Source organism: Macadamia integrifolia, chromosome 3, assembly GCF_013358625.1.
Source record: "Macadamia integrifolia cultivar HAES 741 chromosome 3, SCU_Mint_v3, whole genome shotgun sequence".
NCBI classification, from domain to species: domain Eukaryota; kingdom Viridiplantae; phylum Streptophyta; class Magnoliopsida; order Proteales; family Proteaceae; genus Macadamia; species Macadamia integrifolia.
The window spans coordinates 739,829-756,142 of NC_056559.1; the positions used below are offsets into that span (position 1 = coordinate 739,829).

Consider the following 16,314-nt stretch of genomic DNA (forward strand, 5'->3'; position numbering starts at 1 on the left):
GTTGTTGTAGTAAAAGAAGAATCTTTTATTTGCATAACAGACCTGGTTTAGTGGAATTGTAGATCGTCTACAAGACATGGCCTTGCAGCTTGGATTGTGAGGATAATGCAATTTTTTTTGGAAATTCATTTTTGGTGTTTGATGGCAAGGGAAATGAAGATATTTCTATAGGTAATGAAATATAATTTGTAGGAAATGCAAGTATTTCCCTTCAATTCCTTTTCCTTCATTTTCCTTTACCTGAAAAACATATTTTATAAGAAAAATTATTATTGGAGTTTGGTTACAAGGGAAATGTAGATATTTTCTTTAGGAATTGAAATATATTTTACAGGAAATGCAAATATATCCCTTCACTTCACTTCCCTTCCTTACTTCCCTTGCCATCAAATGAAGCCATAAATGGTTGTAAATCAGGATGAGTAATTGAGACGGGTCTGAATTGGTCTTTATCACAGGGAGCCATTCTGGTAACCACCTCTTCTATCCCTCATCTTATTCAAATGGTTGATTCACACATTGCTTATTTGTTCAGTGGTTGAAATTGCCACATCAATCCTAACTTATCTGACGGTACAACTAGGCAAAGACCATGAATGCTTGAGAGCTCATCATTCTTTTTTACGAGATGTGGTTGAGAATAGGCTGGAATCCGCCCAAATATGCCCTAACCCCAGATTTTGGAAGGGGATCACCCGAGCTAGATTGACCAAAATTGGAGGATGTGATCAACCACGCCCACACTTCCATTCGTATTAGACACTATTAGTGTTCCACCTTACAAGTGGATCTTGGCCGTGTTTGGCACCCATGGTTTTAAATATTGGTATTGTATTTGTAGAAACGCAACCCTAAAACGATACAGAAGATAATGGAAAAACAAAACAAACAATGCACACGGATTTTACGAGGTTCGACAAGGTTGCCTACGTCCCCGGTGAGATGAGATCTTGCTTCACTATCAATGGAGAATAGGGTTACAACGTTCATCCTCACACCTCTCAGTATTGCTTGCATTACAGAGAAAGAAACCTTTGCTACAAATATATAGCGAAAAAACCCTAATCCGGATTAAACTACAATTGCCACCCTAATCCGGATTAGACTACAATTGTCCTCAAAAAAAAAAATTCGAGTGGGGGGCGCAGCTATGCAGGGGGCCTCCTGCCCCCCTTGCAACCCCCACGGCCCGCTAACCGGCAAATGGGACCCCTGTCCGGCCTGTCTAGGTGTTACACCAGTACTCTCTGGATTAAACTGCGACGGAATACAAAACATCATACACCAACAGTATTGACCGTATCATATCTGTAATGGCTAAGATCGATCCCCAATCTTGACTGATCCAAAATGATTACCCATATCGTTTTAGAGGTAAAAAATATATATATATACTTTTTCAGAAAAGCAAATGGTAAAAGTGACCTATCCTCGCTGATACCAATCCAGATATCGAGAACTAAATCCCATGTTGGCACCACTCAATATCTCACATACAATTTGTGGTCATTTCATTTTTAAGGAAGGATGGGAATTTCATCCTCTGTGCATGATCATCATATTCTTTTCAATGTAGTTTGGCCTCTCCTACGTTTTGCAAAGTTTCATGAGATTTCATCTCTATCACAAACAATTTCTTTTCATCTTAAGATCATAGAAGATTACCCAATTATGAACTTCATACATTATACGTCATGTAACCCTAATAGACACCATGACTGTATTGTCTTTTTGATTTAATATATTTTCTATTTATCAAAAAATAAATAAAAAATTGCTGAAACTGAGATTTGCTCATTCACAATACCCATGAGATGATGAGATATAGGAATACTAGCTTGACCTAATGATGACAGTTTCAACTTAAAGAGTAGGCATTCAAGGGAAGAGGTTGTGGGATTGAACCTTATTGTATGCATGTATGTGTGGTGTGTAATGTAAAAATAGGTGACCTTTGGCTCTATTAATGTTCAGTAAGCTGATCATTGGTCAGCAGAACTCTGTCGGATAGAATAAAAATAAATATTATACGGGTCGGGAAAGCTTTTCTTCCCGAAATCAAATCCCAAAATTTGGGATGAAATTTTAAAATTTGAAAAAAAAAAAAAAAAAAAAAAAAAAAAAAAAAAAAAAAACCAAAACAAAGCAAACGAGAATCTCTTAATCGTTGGGCGAACCTCAGAGCGCGCAAAATACAAGTTTCGAAATTGCAAAAAAATGGCACACTTCTCTCTCTTCTCAACTTCCCTCTTCTTTAAGAATTCAGAATTAATTTTCAGAGCAACTCGCTACAAAGGCCTTGAGGTCGCATAACTCACTTCGCTCATCTCTTCTCCACCTCTTACTCCTTCATTTCTATCTCCTCAAACACCCTATTTTCATACTTACATTACTTTCACGACCATGGAGGGCAAGGAGAACTGCGTTCGTGTTACCCGTGCAGGAAAGAAGAGAGCCGCCGTTGGCACAGTTGAGTCTCAGTAAATACCAGCCAACAAGAATCGAGTCAGACTGAGTGTGTTCAACCTAAGAAGCCCAAATGTAGATCAAAGAAGAAGGATTTGAAGCCAGCTGTGCCAGAGATTGATGTGGATTCTGCTGATCCCCAGATGTGCGCACCTTATGCGTCTGAGATCTTTGAGTACCTTCACTCCATGGAGGTATGTATGGGGCAGAGGTGTTTCACTTACTTGATTTGGCGTCGTCACTGTAGTCTTTAACTTATAATTCTTGTGCTGCTATGGCATGTGGCTTTGTGGTTTGTTAGTCATTGATATTCAGAGTTTCAGACCTTAGGTGATTAGATACTTCATTTCTCCCTGATACGGGGTTTGGCCGGAAGTTGTTTTTTAGGGCTTTTGATGAGTTGGGTTTGCGGTGAAATTGTAATTTCCTCACATTGACCCTAAATGTTCTTTCATTTAGATGGAGGTGAAAAGGAGACCGTTACCTGATTACATTGAGAAAATTCAGAAAGACGTTACAGCTAGCATGCGAGGGATTCTGGTGGACTGGCTGATTAAGGTAGCTGAGGAATACAAACTTGTCTCTGACACCCTCTATCTCACTGTCTCCTACTTGGATAGATTTCTATCTTCACATGCTCTAAACGGACAAAAGCTGCAGCTTCTGGGCGTTTCTTGCATGCTTATTGCTTCGTAAGCTCCTAAAACAAGTTCTGTCACACGTTTCTTTCAAGTTGCATGTTATTTGTTCTTTTCCTATTATGTTGTGCTCCAAAATTTTCTCTTGTTGTGGCCGTTAAAAATTTGGAAAAAGTTGTGAGGATCCCCTTTCTGAATGGCGATGCAGCAAGTATGAAGAGACCAGTCCCCCGCATGTAGAAGATTTGTGTTATAAAACAGACAACAGTTATACAAAGGAAGAGGTGATTTTTACTAACATTTTTGTTATTTTGCAACTCATATCTTCATTTTCTGGTTGTTTTTCCTTTCCAAATCCCCAAACTAATAATTGGGGTAATTTTTTAGGTGGTGAAGACGGAGAAAGATATTCTCAAATTTCTGAACTTTGAGATGGGAAATCCCACCATAAAGACTTTTCTCAGGTAGATATTCTTATATTTTCTTGGCCTTTAGGTTAAGAAAGCTGTTGCTAAATGCTTGGCCATGCACTTTAAAGCGTCTCTGCTTTTTTTAGTTGATTAAGGGTGTGATGATCTTAGGCTTGAACTTCGGGTTTTCTCACACTTTACCTCTTAAAATTGGGAGTTGGGATTTTAATCTTCTTATTATTATCTACAACTATTAGATGTGATAAATCTATAATCCCTCAGTGCACTAACTGCAGTTAAATCTTTTTGCTTTTTCCTTTTTGCAGGAGAGTTACTAGAGCAGCTCAAGTTGATACTAAAGTAAGTCATTTTGACCATGGATTAATGCATCAGTATTGGTTGATCCATTTCGGTATTGGTTGGTTATGCGGCTTATGCCAATATGATATCGATACAATTTGTTATTGGCCTTTTTTTTTTTTTTTTTTCGACTGATACAGTCCATTATGTATTGGTATTGAGTCGGTATCTGCGGTGACTGATACCATGAACTAACAACCTGATTTGGATTGTGTATGTTTGGAGCTCATGCATTTGTGCTTAAGCTCCACTTACTAATGACTGTGACTTGTGTGTTCTTATAGTCGCCAAATCTGCAATTGGAGTTTTTGGGTTGTTATCTCGGAGAGCTAAGTTTGCTGGATTATAGTTGTGTACGATTCTTACCGTCAATGGTTGCTGCTTCAATTGTTTTCCTTTCAAGATACACAATCCAACCAAAAATGCATCCTTGGGTAACCCCTAACTTCATGTAAATAGGCCTTGTAATTAAGTTTGTTTTGAAAGGAATGAGTGATTTATATAGATTTTACAGAGCTCAACTTTGCAACACTACTCAGGCTATAGACCATATGATCTAAGGGATTGTGTCCTTGCAATACATGATCTGCAATTGAATAGGAAAGGAAGCTCTTTAGTAGCCACAAGAGATAAATACAAACAACATAAGGTTTGTCTTTATTTTGCTTACAAATATCTATCGGTGTAATGCTTGCTAAAAGAGTATGCTTATTCTTGTTTTCTTTCTCTGTAACAGTTCAAGTGTGTGGCAACATTGTCATCCTCCCTAGATATTGCAGCAGCTTACTTTGATGATGTTAAAAGTTAAGGTATTCTTGTCACTGGGGGGTTTCATGTACAGGGTTCAACTATTTAATCCAAGAGAAGTGGAAAGCATTTGTTGGGATGCAAATTTTTGGTGATTGCTTGCTTATCTGATGGAAGACATCTTTTATGCTTCTATGCTTCTACTGCCTTATCTCATGCAGTAGAAGGGTCCTTCAAGATGGATTGATGCTCCAGAGCTGGTTATCTTTAGGTGCTTGTATTTGTTCTACCTAAAGTTGGAAAAATTGCCTGTTGATGCGCTTAGTCCCACTTAGGAAGGATGGATGTGATGAATTGATGGTTGGAAAGATAGTAGGATCATGTTGACATATTAAACGATACATATGTACTTACTCCATTGTCTAGAATGTTGCAAGACAGGATTTTGTATCTTGAAGCTTGAACTTGTTTCAGATGATAAAATAGACACTCCAATACTAAAAGTAAAAAAATGTCAGTCACAGTCCCGTTGGAGAAAGCTTCATTCAATTTTGTATACTAGCTATCTGTCTACTGGATTATATCTAATCTGACAAAGCCTTGGATTTTTTATTACAGGGTTGTACTAGGAAGTTGTTGGTGTGGATGATGCTAAAATTTCTCAAATGTCTTATAGCCAATGTATCTTGAGGTCATTCATTTGTGAAATCTTAATTGGAATGTCCTATAATTTGATTGAACAGGATCATAATGGAATGGTTTAAAAATGAAGGAAGTAGTTTGAAAATTAAATGATCAGCCATGAAATTGCAAGAATAGGCATGTGCTTACATGATCCACGTCAGGAAATGCAAAAACAGAAATCTGGCATGATCAATGTCTGAAAATGTAAGAACAGATCTAATTGGCATCATCCAGGTGTAAATTACATTTCAGGTCTGCAATTGAATGTTATGGTTTCAAATTTTATAGAACAGATCTGGAACTACATGAGTTGGTCTGATTTTGCGTGATACATGATGGAAATTACAATAACATGTTTATACTTGCATGATCTATGTCTGAAAATGAATGAACAAATCTGAACTAGAATTATCCAGATCTTAAAGTGGAATAATAGGTCTGCAATTGGAGAATTGGTTGACAACCAATAAATGATCTCAACAGGTTTTTTTTTTCCCCCTGGTAGAATGGTAATTTCCCCAAACTCAATCCCCTAATATGAGGCATTATTCGATCCTGGTCTCCACCATCAATACCTGGAGACCTTACCCCAAACTCAGTCATCAGGCAGGATTTGATCTTGGTTTCCACCATCAACAACTGGAGACCTCACACCCAAATGCAGTCATCAGTTATTAATACTTGAATACAAGTTTGTTTGATAAACCATTCAGTCAGAATAATGAGTACCTGAATGACCAGAAGGTTTACCAAGAAGGCATGAATTATTCAAAATGAAGTTGGTGTGAGAGATTACTGGAAAATCTGCAGATTCTCTACTCTTCACAATCAGTTCACAGGGAGGGGATGGGCATTCCAAAGGTTAATAAGCACCAGAATTACCATCATGTTAGATCCCATTTATGGATCTCCATATCACATCCATTTGTAATCCTTAACTAGACAAGGAACTGGATGTTCTTTGTTTATACTGGGGCTTTGTTCCATGGTTTTCCTCTAAGCTTTTCTCTCAGATAAAATGTTGTTGACTGTCAAGGACACAAGAAGAAACAATATATGTTGGCTAGCTGAATATTTTTTACTTTGTAGTGCTTTCAGTTCTTTTATCTGTTGATGTTCTTGTTAATTGGTGCAGAGGATTTCCCTCTGATTCTGCAGCCTATAGTGATCCAAATATCATCAGTCAGAGGCTTCGTGTCATCACTCATAAGAGCCAAAAGCCGAGACTTCATATTACTTTGTAACTTATCCTCAGAAAGCTACTTCAACATGGACAAAGATGTGCTTTATCTTCATGCAGACATAAACACAAACATAAACAAACTGTATGTTTATGTTTATGCCTTAATTTTTTGCATTTGATCAAGAAAGAATGTTAATTTATGTGAAGAGAAAAAGTGGATGAGAATTCATTTTATGCCCACTCAACTAGGATACAAAAGGGAATGAAGATATTGGTTTGTTTTGTATTTCTGCTATTTCCGAGTTATATTTTTCTTCTCTCGCTTTTCTTGATCCATGAGAGGCTAAGGAAATTCTTGTTCCAGCTACAGGAGCATGGTACTATTTGTAATAACAAAAACAAAAGCCCACTGTACAAGTGGAGTCCCAAGCTTAATAGCACTCTAAACACACCTACCTTTGCCTATACATTCCTTTCTGTAGGTAATTAAGGTATTTGCTGGAAGAAGATATTTTCCTATAACCCAGATGGGAACTTGTTTCATGATGTGTTACTCTCCTATGCCTACTCCGTCTTCCTATAGTCCCAACACATCACATCACTATGACCTCCCACAGACCAGAATTATGCTTCTAACCCTCCACATTTTTCAACCCATTTAGGTGCCTAAGCTTTCAGCTTTATCTTGAGCTTTTCATTTGATCGCCTGGCGGGGCCCAAAAATCCCTACAAACACTAGCTATTATAATTGATCAGTGTGGGCCTGTGGCTCTGTCTGGTTGCAAGGAAAGGGAAGGCAAGGCAAGGGAAAGGAAGTCTTATGTTATGTAATTATCTTAGACTCTTACTAATTGTGGCAATCTTCCTTTTCTAGTTGAATCATTTTTTTTTTTAATTTCTTAAAACCAAAGAATATGATTGTAAAATGTAGTAAAATTTAAGGGAAAAGGTCCCCAAAGCCGTCACACAGGAGTGTATAATACCATCTCCTCTCTCTCTCTCTCTCTAACTGTTCTATTGCACCTCATTGGTGTGCTACCCTCTGCCACTTGCTCAAAGAACCTTCGCCCAAAATTTAATAATTAGATTTAGAATGTTTTTAAGTTAGTTACGCAATAATATAAGTGAGTACAAAAGCTTTCATTTTAGTATTTGATTTGATTTTGCTTCCCTTCCTTTTATTTTCCTTTCAACTAAACAGCTGGTAGGATTTTCCCAAGGTCAATTATAACAACTTCCTTTCCAAAGAAGGAAAGGCACTGCTTACTCTTCCTCAAAATGTTACTGCTTTACATATTGAAACCAACCCAAGGCCTTTTGATATAAGAATTGTATGTGCTACATCCATTTCAATCCTCTCTATGATTTTACTGGTCTTCAACCTCTTATCGTTAAAAATTCTTGTTCCTCTTCCCGCATTCCCTAAATTATTTCAGGCGGAGAACTTGGAATATACCAAAATGGTTAACTGCCTCCCACTCTGTTGGCTAAAAAGGCCAAGAAATAGCTCCCTTCACATGATAACATTTCTCCTGGTTTGGGGAAACTCCAGTTGATTTCTATAGCTAATGAGAAGGAAATTGCATGCACTCAGCAGATTCACAGTTATATCTAAGGGATTTTGCTTGGTCAGAGTAGAATTAGTTATTGATTTCTGGTTGTTAGCTGGTTGATAAGATCAATCACGAGTCTTATAGATCTTCCCCAGCCCCCCAGAAGAAAAGAAAGAAAAGAAAAGGTAGTGTGTGTATATGTGTATGTGAGGCCAGGGAATCTCTTCTCGGGTGTAGAGTACCTCAGTCCTGGAAAACCCCATTATCGGATGTGAATATGCTACGAATAAACTTCTATGCAGTAGATCTCAAAGCTGGTAGAGTTCAAGTATGGTGATCCTATCTTAAGGCGAAATTTCTAAATTAGCATCTTAAATACAGGTTCACTGTTGCCTTCAACTCTCAGCAATCTAAATTAGTGGAAAGATTCAACATGGGATGTGATTTATTACCAGTAAACTTTTATGGATTGCTTTTGGAAACTGGAAGCATTCAAGTATGGAAGCCAGCAGTGCAGATTTGATTACATTGAGGACTCTTTAAAGTAAAGGCATTTTCTTTTCAGTTTCCTTTCTTTTCTTGGAAAGGAGACAAATGGAGATGCTCTTCTATTCTGGGTAGTGCCATATGAACTAATGAACATGTCCTGAGTTGTAAAACTGGGTTTGTCTGACTTGTTTTGATTGGTAGGAGGGTTGGTTCTGCAAATTATGCTCTAATAGTATCACCAATGGTTGGTCATCATTTGTTAATATCATTTTGTTTGTCTCTATGGAATGAAGGAATACTAGAGGAAAACTGGAAAATCTTAATCCATGATAACATATGTTGGGTGAAACTTTTGAGAACTGAAAGCACAATACACTTGATATTCACTAGTACACCATATGAACATAATATGTAATTCTCTTTCTCATGGACAACCCTTTTTACAAGTGTTTGAAGCTTCAGTTTGTCTGGTTCATTCCTAATTAAGTTAGCTAGCTTCTTTGGTCTATTGATGAACAAAGGCAAGTCATACAAGTGGACCAGACATAGAAGAGGGAACCCAGATCATTGTGTGATTGAAGGGGTGGATGATCAGAGTCGAAGATTCAAGTCAAGCTTAAGTAGCTCTGATGGTTGCTTCGGCAGTTGGGGATCCACATGAAAGCTTCCTGGCCACATCGAGTCCATTGCCTCTTCAAGCATAAATGGTGTCCATGCCATGAAGCCTTTATTGGCATCATTGAACCGTGCCACCATCCTTGTTCCTTCCCTGCTTTGCTTGTGCACAAGTGAGTGGGGTCGAACGCCTAGTGATCGGACCATTGGAGAACTGAGATGCAAACCCATCATTGCCACCTCCCTCTCAGACTGGAATCTTCTTGCTGCTCCTCTCTCCCTCTTGTGTGCATTCTGGTGACCACCCAATGCTTGGGAGCTGTAGAACTTTCTCATGCAGAAGTTGCAGGAGAAGACCCTGTTGGAAACTGGTTTTGATGGGAAGTTATCTGAGTCCTCAGTCATCTGGGGCTCATTTCTGCCGAGGCTCAAATTCAACCACTCCCCAAAGATTTCTTCACCTTCGGCTCCGTCGCCGTCGGCGCCATTTATTGGTTCATCATTCTGGTTTGCCAATATCTTGGTTGCTTCTTCTTCATTCTGAAGGATCATTTTCATCACAACCATGAGATCAAAGAAATCAAGGAAGTTGAAGAAATAAAGCCTCCCCCTGAGATGGTGGTGCTGTTCTTAAAAAGGTGTAGATCAAATGGAGAAGAAATGGAGAAGAAAGAGAGGTCATATGGGATAGGAAGTGGCAAGTGGATATCTTTTTCCTTAATTAATAGAAAAATTGATCTCTTAATTTGTCTATCCAGCAGCCCCACCTATTGATAGTTAGGTAATTGGTATTCCGGGGACAATGCTTATATCATCTTTAACTGTTGCCCATGTCAAAGATTAGGATTCCTTCCCTCTCATCCTTTTTCTTTTGATCTTATATTGCACCAACTCTACATGGTTCTCTTGGTTTAACTAAAAATACAAGGTTGACAATCCAGCAACAATTCCAGCAACAATTCCAACAACAATCTTAGTCATAAAGTACTAATTCATATTCACTACATGATTTAAACAAAAAAAAAAAAAAAATTCACTACATGCCAATGATGTATGCTGTTACTGCCCTGTATATAGTACACAAGTGGCTATTAGACTATGATACATCACTTCCAAGCTGACATCCACAGCGGCCCATTCCGGATCAGTTAGCCTTTTATGAGGGACATCACTCTCCTCCTAGGTCTCTTTTTGGAGATAGGTACTAGCCCTTTTCTGAGGACTTCACTCTTGCCCCATGTCGTCCCTTCGGAGAAAAAGTTGGGACGAAAAATATAGACCTTGAGAGAATTCAACCCCATAAATAGGCTTAGAAAATGAGAGAACCTAAAACCATATCAACCCATATCAAATTCTTTTCATAATCCATGTGGGATCAACCCCCACATTATTGATATGGGATCCTAACACAGTGTCAGATCTCACATACATGCAAGGTGTCTCTTTAACATTACAGAAGCGAGTGCAACCTCAACTCCTGAGTACAGGTGGGCCACATAACCAGACAAATCTTGCCAGTGTTTGGCAATCTTGACAACGATTTATTGTAGTGTTGTGAGTTTTCACATATCTGAAACATAAATTTTTGACTTAAAGAATGCATGTGAAGTCATTGCATCATCAAGTTGATGTTGTTAAGCACTTAAGACAGTGGATTTCCCTTGCTCTGCAGTTACTTTACAGTCTGGAATGAAGGCAAAGCCACTGATTCTTATATAAACTTTTCTGTTGTAACAGTAATGACCTTTCTGTGGGTTATGAACTCTGTGTTCTTGTGACATAGAAAGAGAAAGTCAAAGTCCTCTGGGTGTGGGACAATGAATGAGTAAACGATGAGGTTCTGTGTAATTATCAATGTGCGTGGGACGTGGGAGATGCTAACGTTTACTGTTACTAATGGTTTTTTGGGACGGTGGGGGGGGACAGAGAATTCAAATAATGATGATATAAAGTAGGTAGTATATATGGGTGAATTTTTTTATTGTTGGGAGGGAAAAAAAAATAGTATCTATGTGGATGTGATCTTCATGTGGGGTTTCCTGGCCTTCCTGAAGCAAGTAGTGGTTAATGTATATATATGTACAGTAGGAGAAGTGCATTGAGACCACTTGTACTTGTTTTGAGAATCTTATTGTTATAAAAGAAAATTGGGAAAAAGACAGGAGGAGACTTCCCCCCATAAAGGGTGTTTGCTTGTTACTCTTAGCTGATAGTTTAAGGTAAATAGTTTTAATACCGAAGCTTGTTGGTGATGAAAGGTAATAACTAAAAGTTGGTTGATGGGTCAAGAGCTTGTAAGGATAGACTTGTATCACAGATTGGCCAGAGGCCTAGAGTCAGCAGTGGCAGAAACATTGAAAGATAAAAGAAGGTAGACTGAGGATTTGTGTTTCATAAACTGGAATAGTTGGAAGTGTAAAATGAAATCTTTTTGAGGGACAGGAATCCACAATCATCATTACTCACCATTACTCTTCCCACCCTTCATTTACAAATGTTTGAAAATATCTTCTTGCCAACCCTGTGATCCCTCACACTAGATTTTTTGCACATTAAAATTTCATAAGTTTTTCTTTTAACTGAAGAAGGGAAAACCTTGTATCAAGATCTTCTGGGAGTCTCTTGAAAACCTTGAACAGTTTACATTTTGGGACTCTTGAAAACCTTAGCAAATGAACAGTCAACATTTTTGGGACTCTCTTGAAAGCCATAGGAAATAAAAAGTTGACTCTTCTGACAAAAAAGCCCAATAGAAAACCAGTAAATCCACTTCGGCAAAAGAGAAAAATAATAATTTGAATTTACTAGAATTATTTTTAAAACATTGAAGAGCCCTAAAAGTGAGGAAAAGGGTTTTTAATGCAAAAAAAAAAAGAGGGTGGAGCAAAATTTCTCCTGATAAGTGATCTAAAATTCTTTAAATACTTATTTTGCTGATTAGGTCTAGTGAATGAGCAAGCTAAATCCTTTGGGAGCGCAAATGTTTTGCTTTCCTTTATAAAGGGATTCCTTTGCCACTACCTAGAATGGCCATCTAATCATTTGACCTTTTGGTTGATAAGGGTATATCCGTTTAATTAAATTGTCTGAATGGTTTATCATTTTGTCTTTCATATTTTTTAAAGTAAAATTTTTTTGCAAGATTTTTTTCCACCGTTTTAACATTTTTTTTTTGTTTCTATATATAGTGAAGTCTGACTCATCTAAAACTTATGACACCCATCCCACTCCTATAAATTCCATCGGCGAAGAAATTCCTCCTTCAGTGTGGTATGAGGAAAACTTGGTCCAACCAAAAATTCTTTGTTTTCACTTAACAAGCCTTTTAATCCTGTGGGTCCATTAAAAAAAAAAAAAGTGGGTCACTGTCTCCCCGCAGTACCAATCCTCCCCTTTCCCCTTGGGAAAAAAAAAAGGAAAGAAGGGAACAAAAAGTGTGCTATGGTAAACTTTCGAAGGAAGATAGAGCCAAAGCCTTCAAAAGAAGGTATTAGTTAATACTAAACGAGAGCAACGCTTGACAAAGAGATGAAACAAATACTAAATATGCTGACTTAAAAGGGGGGAAGAGAAGGGCTGGAGATGGGGGAGATATGCTTCCTGGAACAAGAAGTAAAGAAACGTGAAGTATGATGTGAACTTAAAGCAGTCCAAGTGGAAGATAAAAGTCCAACCTCTCAACTTCACTTGCTTGTCCAAGGTTGGGTTCCAAGTTGGTTTCTCTTAAATGAGAAGATGGAAGAAAAAAAAAAAGGAGATGAGACCCAAGAATCTCCAAAGTAACAACCTCCGATTGGCTACTTTTTCAAATATTCTGGGGACCTAATTGTTCTCATTTAGTAAATGAAAAAAAATAAAAAAAATTCTCTCTCTCCATGAAAGTGAAAGAAACCAGTTCCTAGATTATGCATATTATTATCTTGGATCTGGTTCCCACAATTCCCCACCCCTACTTAAAATTCTCTTTCTTGGTGGATTACTTTTTTCTTTTTTTCTTCTTCTTTTTTTTTTTTTTTTTCTTTTCTGGTTGTGGGTGGGGTGGGGTGGCAAAAGCAAACTTCTTTGTCAGTTTCAAAACGTTTCTAGTCTGGATCACCTACCCGAATGTGTACGCTTTACATATGGTCAAGTAATGATATGTGTCTTTTTTCGCCTTAATGAATGTCTCTTTATTCATTTTTCATAGTAACAGGAGGGATCTAACAATTCGTGAAGCTGTGAAGCGTACACATAAGAGTATAAGATCCGGGCTAGGCTTATTGTTAACAATCACAAAGCACCAAAATGGTTGTTGGGACCTTGGACATCCTCACTGTTTAAGAAACACAAGCACAATGAACCTATAAACAAATGTTAGCACTACCAATTGGATGGTACTTTGATAGCAAAACTTTTTATGAACAACTTCCATTGCAACACGGCATTCTTCATTTAACTTTTACTGTAAATCATGGAAAGAGTGAAGAACGACAGGTAACCGTCATTTTCGGGGGAAGCTGTTCAAGACGACGCATTTTTCAACTCACCAAAGGCTAAAATCTTCCCCACCACCACCAACCCTTTCTCCCAATGTAGGAATGCAGTGGATATGGACACAACATACCATGACAATAACTACCCACAACCCAAACAAAGGGGAAAGATGACTTTGGCAAAAATCACCATCTCTACTTTTGCAGTTTGCACACAATGGAGATCCAAATATGCTTTCAATCGGGGTTCAAAATAGTGATGTTTCATGTTTATCTTAAGGGCATCCATTGGGGAGCTGAAAGGCTAAGAATAAAAGCACTGAAACAACCGATGTGACCTGACTTGCCTAACTATGTAGTTTGTTTAGCGAGCAAGGATGGAGCTCCTGTCCATTTCTCCTTTTCTGTTCTGTTCTGTTCTGATTCTAGGCCCCAATTTGATGTTAGTGGATTTTTGCATAAGCATGCAGATCCCATATTATCCATATCACCTCTTCTGAATAATGATCTTACCTGCACCACACGTTATTATTTATGGACACTGAAACTTTCTCTTAAGAAGCTAATAACCACCCCCTGGAACAGTAGTTAGAGACGCAAATAGACAAAACCAAGGCTCCCAATTGCCATAGGGTCGATCAGATATTGTCACTTCCAAAACCCATCTGGTTATAATTCACAATCTTTCACATAATTGTATACAGATGATGTGGTAAATGCTCGAGCTAATATATCTTGCAATCATTAGCTCAACTGCTACTCTATCTTGTGATGATGTTATCACTCTTTTATCAGGATTAATCTAGTTTTATTTATCAAACTTGGTCCATAAATTGCATGAGTTGCCCAAAACACCCATCACAGATGCTAGTATACAGTATTGGTGAAGATTCAGATGGTTGATGATACTACGGCTCCATTTGGTTGTAAGAAATTAATTAAAAGCAAACTAAAAACAAATGAAGATCTTTCGAATCATAACCCAGAGTAAGTGTAAGCTCAATACATACTAATATACTATGATCACTACAATTTACTTCACTTTCTGAACAAAAGATCACTAAATTTTTCACCACCAAACTTCTCTACATGGTGCACTCCATATGTTTTCATATTTACATCAACTACACTTCCAACTAAATGCCCCAATGACGAGTTTCTGTTGCAATTTCTTTGCATTCCTATTGTTTCCCTATACCTCTAAAAGTTATGTTTTACTTCTATTCGACTCGATGGAGCTAAGGGGAAAATTCAATGCACAGTAGCCCTTTGATACGTGGAAAACTTAGATACAGAAAACTGGCTCTTTGCTTCAAAGGCAGTTCGGCGCAGTTCTGGTGATATTCACACATTAATGAAATGGACTTTTCTAATAGGTAATGTAACAGGCATTTTGGAAACTACCCTCAATTTTCCTTCCAACTTTTAGCCAATTACATTTATATTTATTCCACAGGAAAACAATTCTGATTCTTAAATATCCATAACAGTTTCTCAAATGCTCCCTATGGATGGGGTTGATTACAGATTATGAATGAAGCATTAATGCAGATGATGCACCAGATCAGATCAAGGGGAACTGTTAAAGAAAAATAATGCTGAAACACACCGTAGACTTAAAAATGTTCACCTAGAAATGCTAACTGGTTCCCAAACCATGCAGGAAAATGGGAAATTCCAAGTTTTTCCCCCAAGAAAAAATTATGTCAAACTCACTAACTTCACCAACTACAAGGAGAAGCTTCCACACGATTCAACAATCTATTACTGCCCAAAACATATTAGCACTCACTGTGCTGATCAGACAGTCCAGCCCATTCAAGTACCTGCAAGGCACCACAAATGCAACTTCTACATCAGTTTAAGCACCACTACAATTCACAGTAGATGATTCAAAAGATATTCAACCATATGCAGCATTAACAACATATTTTCACAAAGTAGGTTTACCATATGGCAATAGAGATTTATCCCACACCAAAGGAAAAACAATATAATCACTCTGCAATACAATTGCAGGAAGATTACATTGTCAAATATTCAATGTACAAGAAATTAAGATCTTGTCAGAACTTTCAAAGTTGCTGATCCTACATATAGTGTTTGCCTATTTTCCCTCATGAATGATACTGTGTCAGCACACAACTCAAAAGCTTGTAATCCTCATTCTTCTTGTATTGCAAGTAAGGTTCAAGAATTTGACAGACAGAATATTGATACAAGTCAGTCACCCAGACTACTGTAGCTTTAGGAGCTACAAAATAGAATTAAATATTTGAGATCTAAAGCCTCAAAATACCTGGCCACATAATCTTGTAGAAGCCATGGGCTGAAATTAAAATTCAAGGGGAAAGGGATAGATGAAAAGTTTTGAAATGTCTACTTTAGGACACACACACACACACACACACAGAGGTACATATTTCCAGAATTCGTCATTGCGGATAATTCGGCCCAATGTCTGCATGGACTGTTGGACCAGGTAACTGAACATGGGGTTCAACAGTTTCGACTGTCAGCCGCCAGTCATGAATGGTCTGTATCATACCCAGAACTGGAGGTCCCATTGAAAACCGTTAATTAGCCAAGGGTGGGTCCATCAAATCCAAAAGATCCCATTTTCTGATTCATCCAAACCAGATGATTGGCCTGCCAGGCACCCTACTGTTTATAAGTATTCACCAAACCCCCCCCCCC

At 37.9% G+C, this 16,314-nt stretch overlaps 2 protein-coding genes across 2 annotated transcripts; one reads left to right on the forward strand and one right to left on the reverse strand.

The window, feature by feature from the left end:
• The first annotated feature begins 76 nt into the window (after positions 1 to 76).
• On the forward strand, positions 77 to 5,236 carry LOC122073654 (cyclin-A3-1-like). The gene is made up of 9 exons (XM_042638277.1): positions 77 to 96; positions 2,492 to 2,660; positions 2,926 to 3,158; positions 3,313 to 3,388; positions 3,492 to 3,568; positions 3,841 to 3,874; positions 4,159 to 4,308; positions 4,389 to 4,523; positions 4,611 to 5,236. The coding sequence occupies exons 1-9, from the start codon at positions 77 to 79 to the stop codon at positions 4,680 to 4,682; spliced, it is 966 nt and encodes a 321-aa protein (XP_042494211.1). The 3' UTR covers positions 4,683 to 5,236.
• Positions 5,237 to 8,880: 3,644 nt separating this feature from the next.
• Positions 8,881 to 10,042, reverse strand: LOC122073010 (zinc finger protein 4-like). Its single transcript, XM_042637489.1, has one exon. It carries the CDS (start codon positions 9,710 to 9,712, stop codon positions 9,122 to 9,124), a length of 591 nt encoding a protein of 196 aa, XP_042493423.1. The 5' UTR covers positions 9,713 to 10,042; the 3' UTR covers positions 8,881 to 9,121.
• Positions 10,043 to 16,314: the final 6,272 nt, after the last annotated feature.

What these genes read in the sequence shown, in the direction of transcription:
- LOC122073654 (XM_042638277.1), top strand. Translation starts at nt 77, where the DNA reads ATGGCCTTGCAGCTTGGATT. An exon ending in ACCATAAAGACTTTTCTCAG is followed by an intron (nt 3,569 to 3,840) that starts GTAGATATTCTT and finishes TCCTTTTTGCAG; the next exon opens with GAGAGTTACTAGAGCAGCTC. An exon ending in AACCAAAAATGCATCCTTGG is followed by an intron (nt 4,309 to 4,388) that starts GTAACCCCTAAC and finishes TAGATTTTACAG; the next exon opens with AGCTCAACTTTGCAACACTA.
- LOC122073010 (XM_042637489.1), bottom strand. Translation starts at nt 9,712, where the DNA reads ATGGTTGTGATGAAAATGATCCTTCAGAATGAAGAAGAAGCAACCAAG.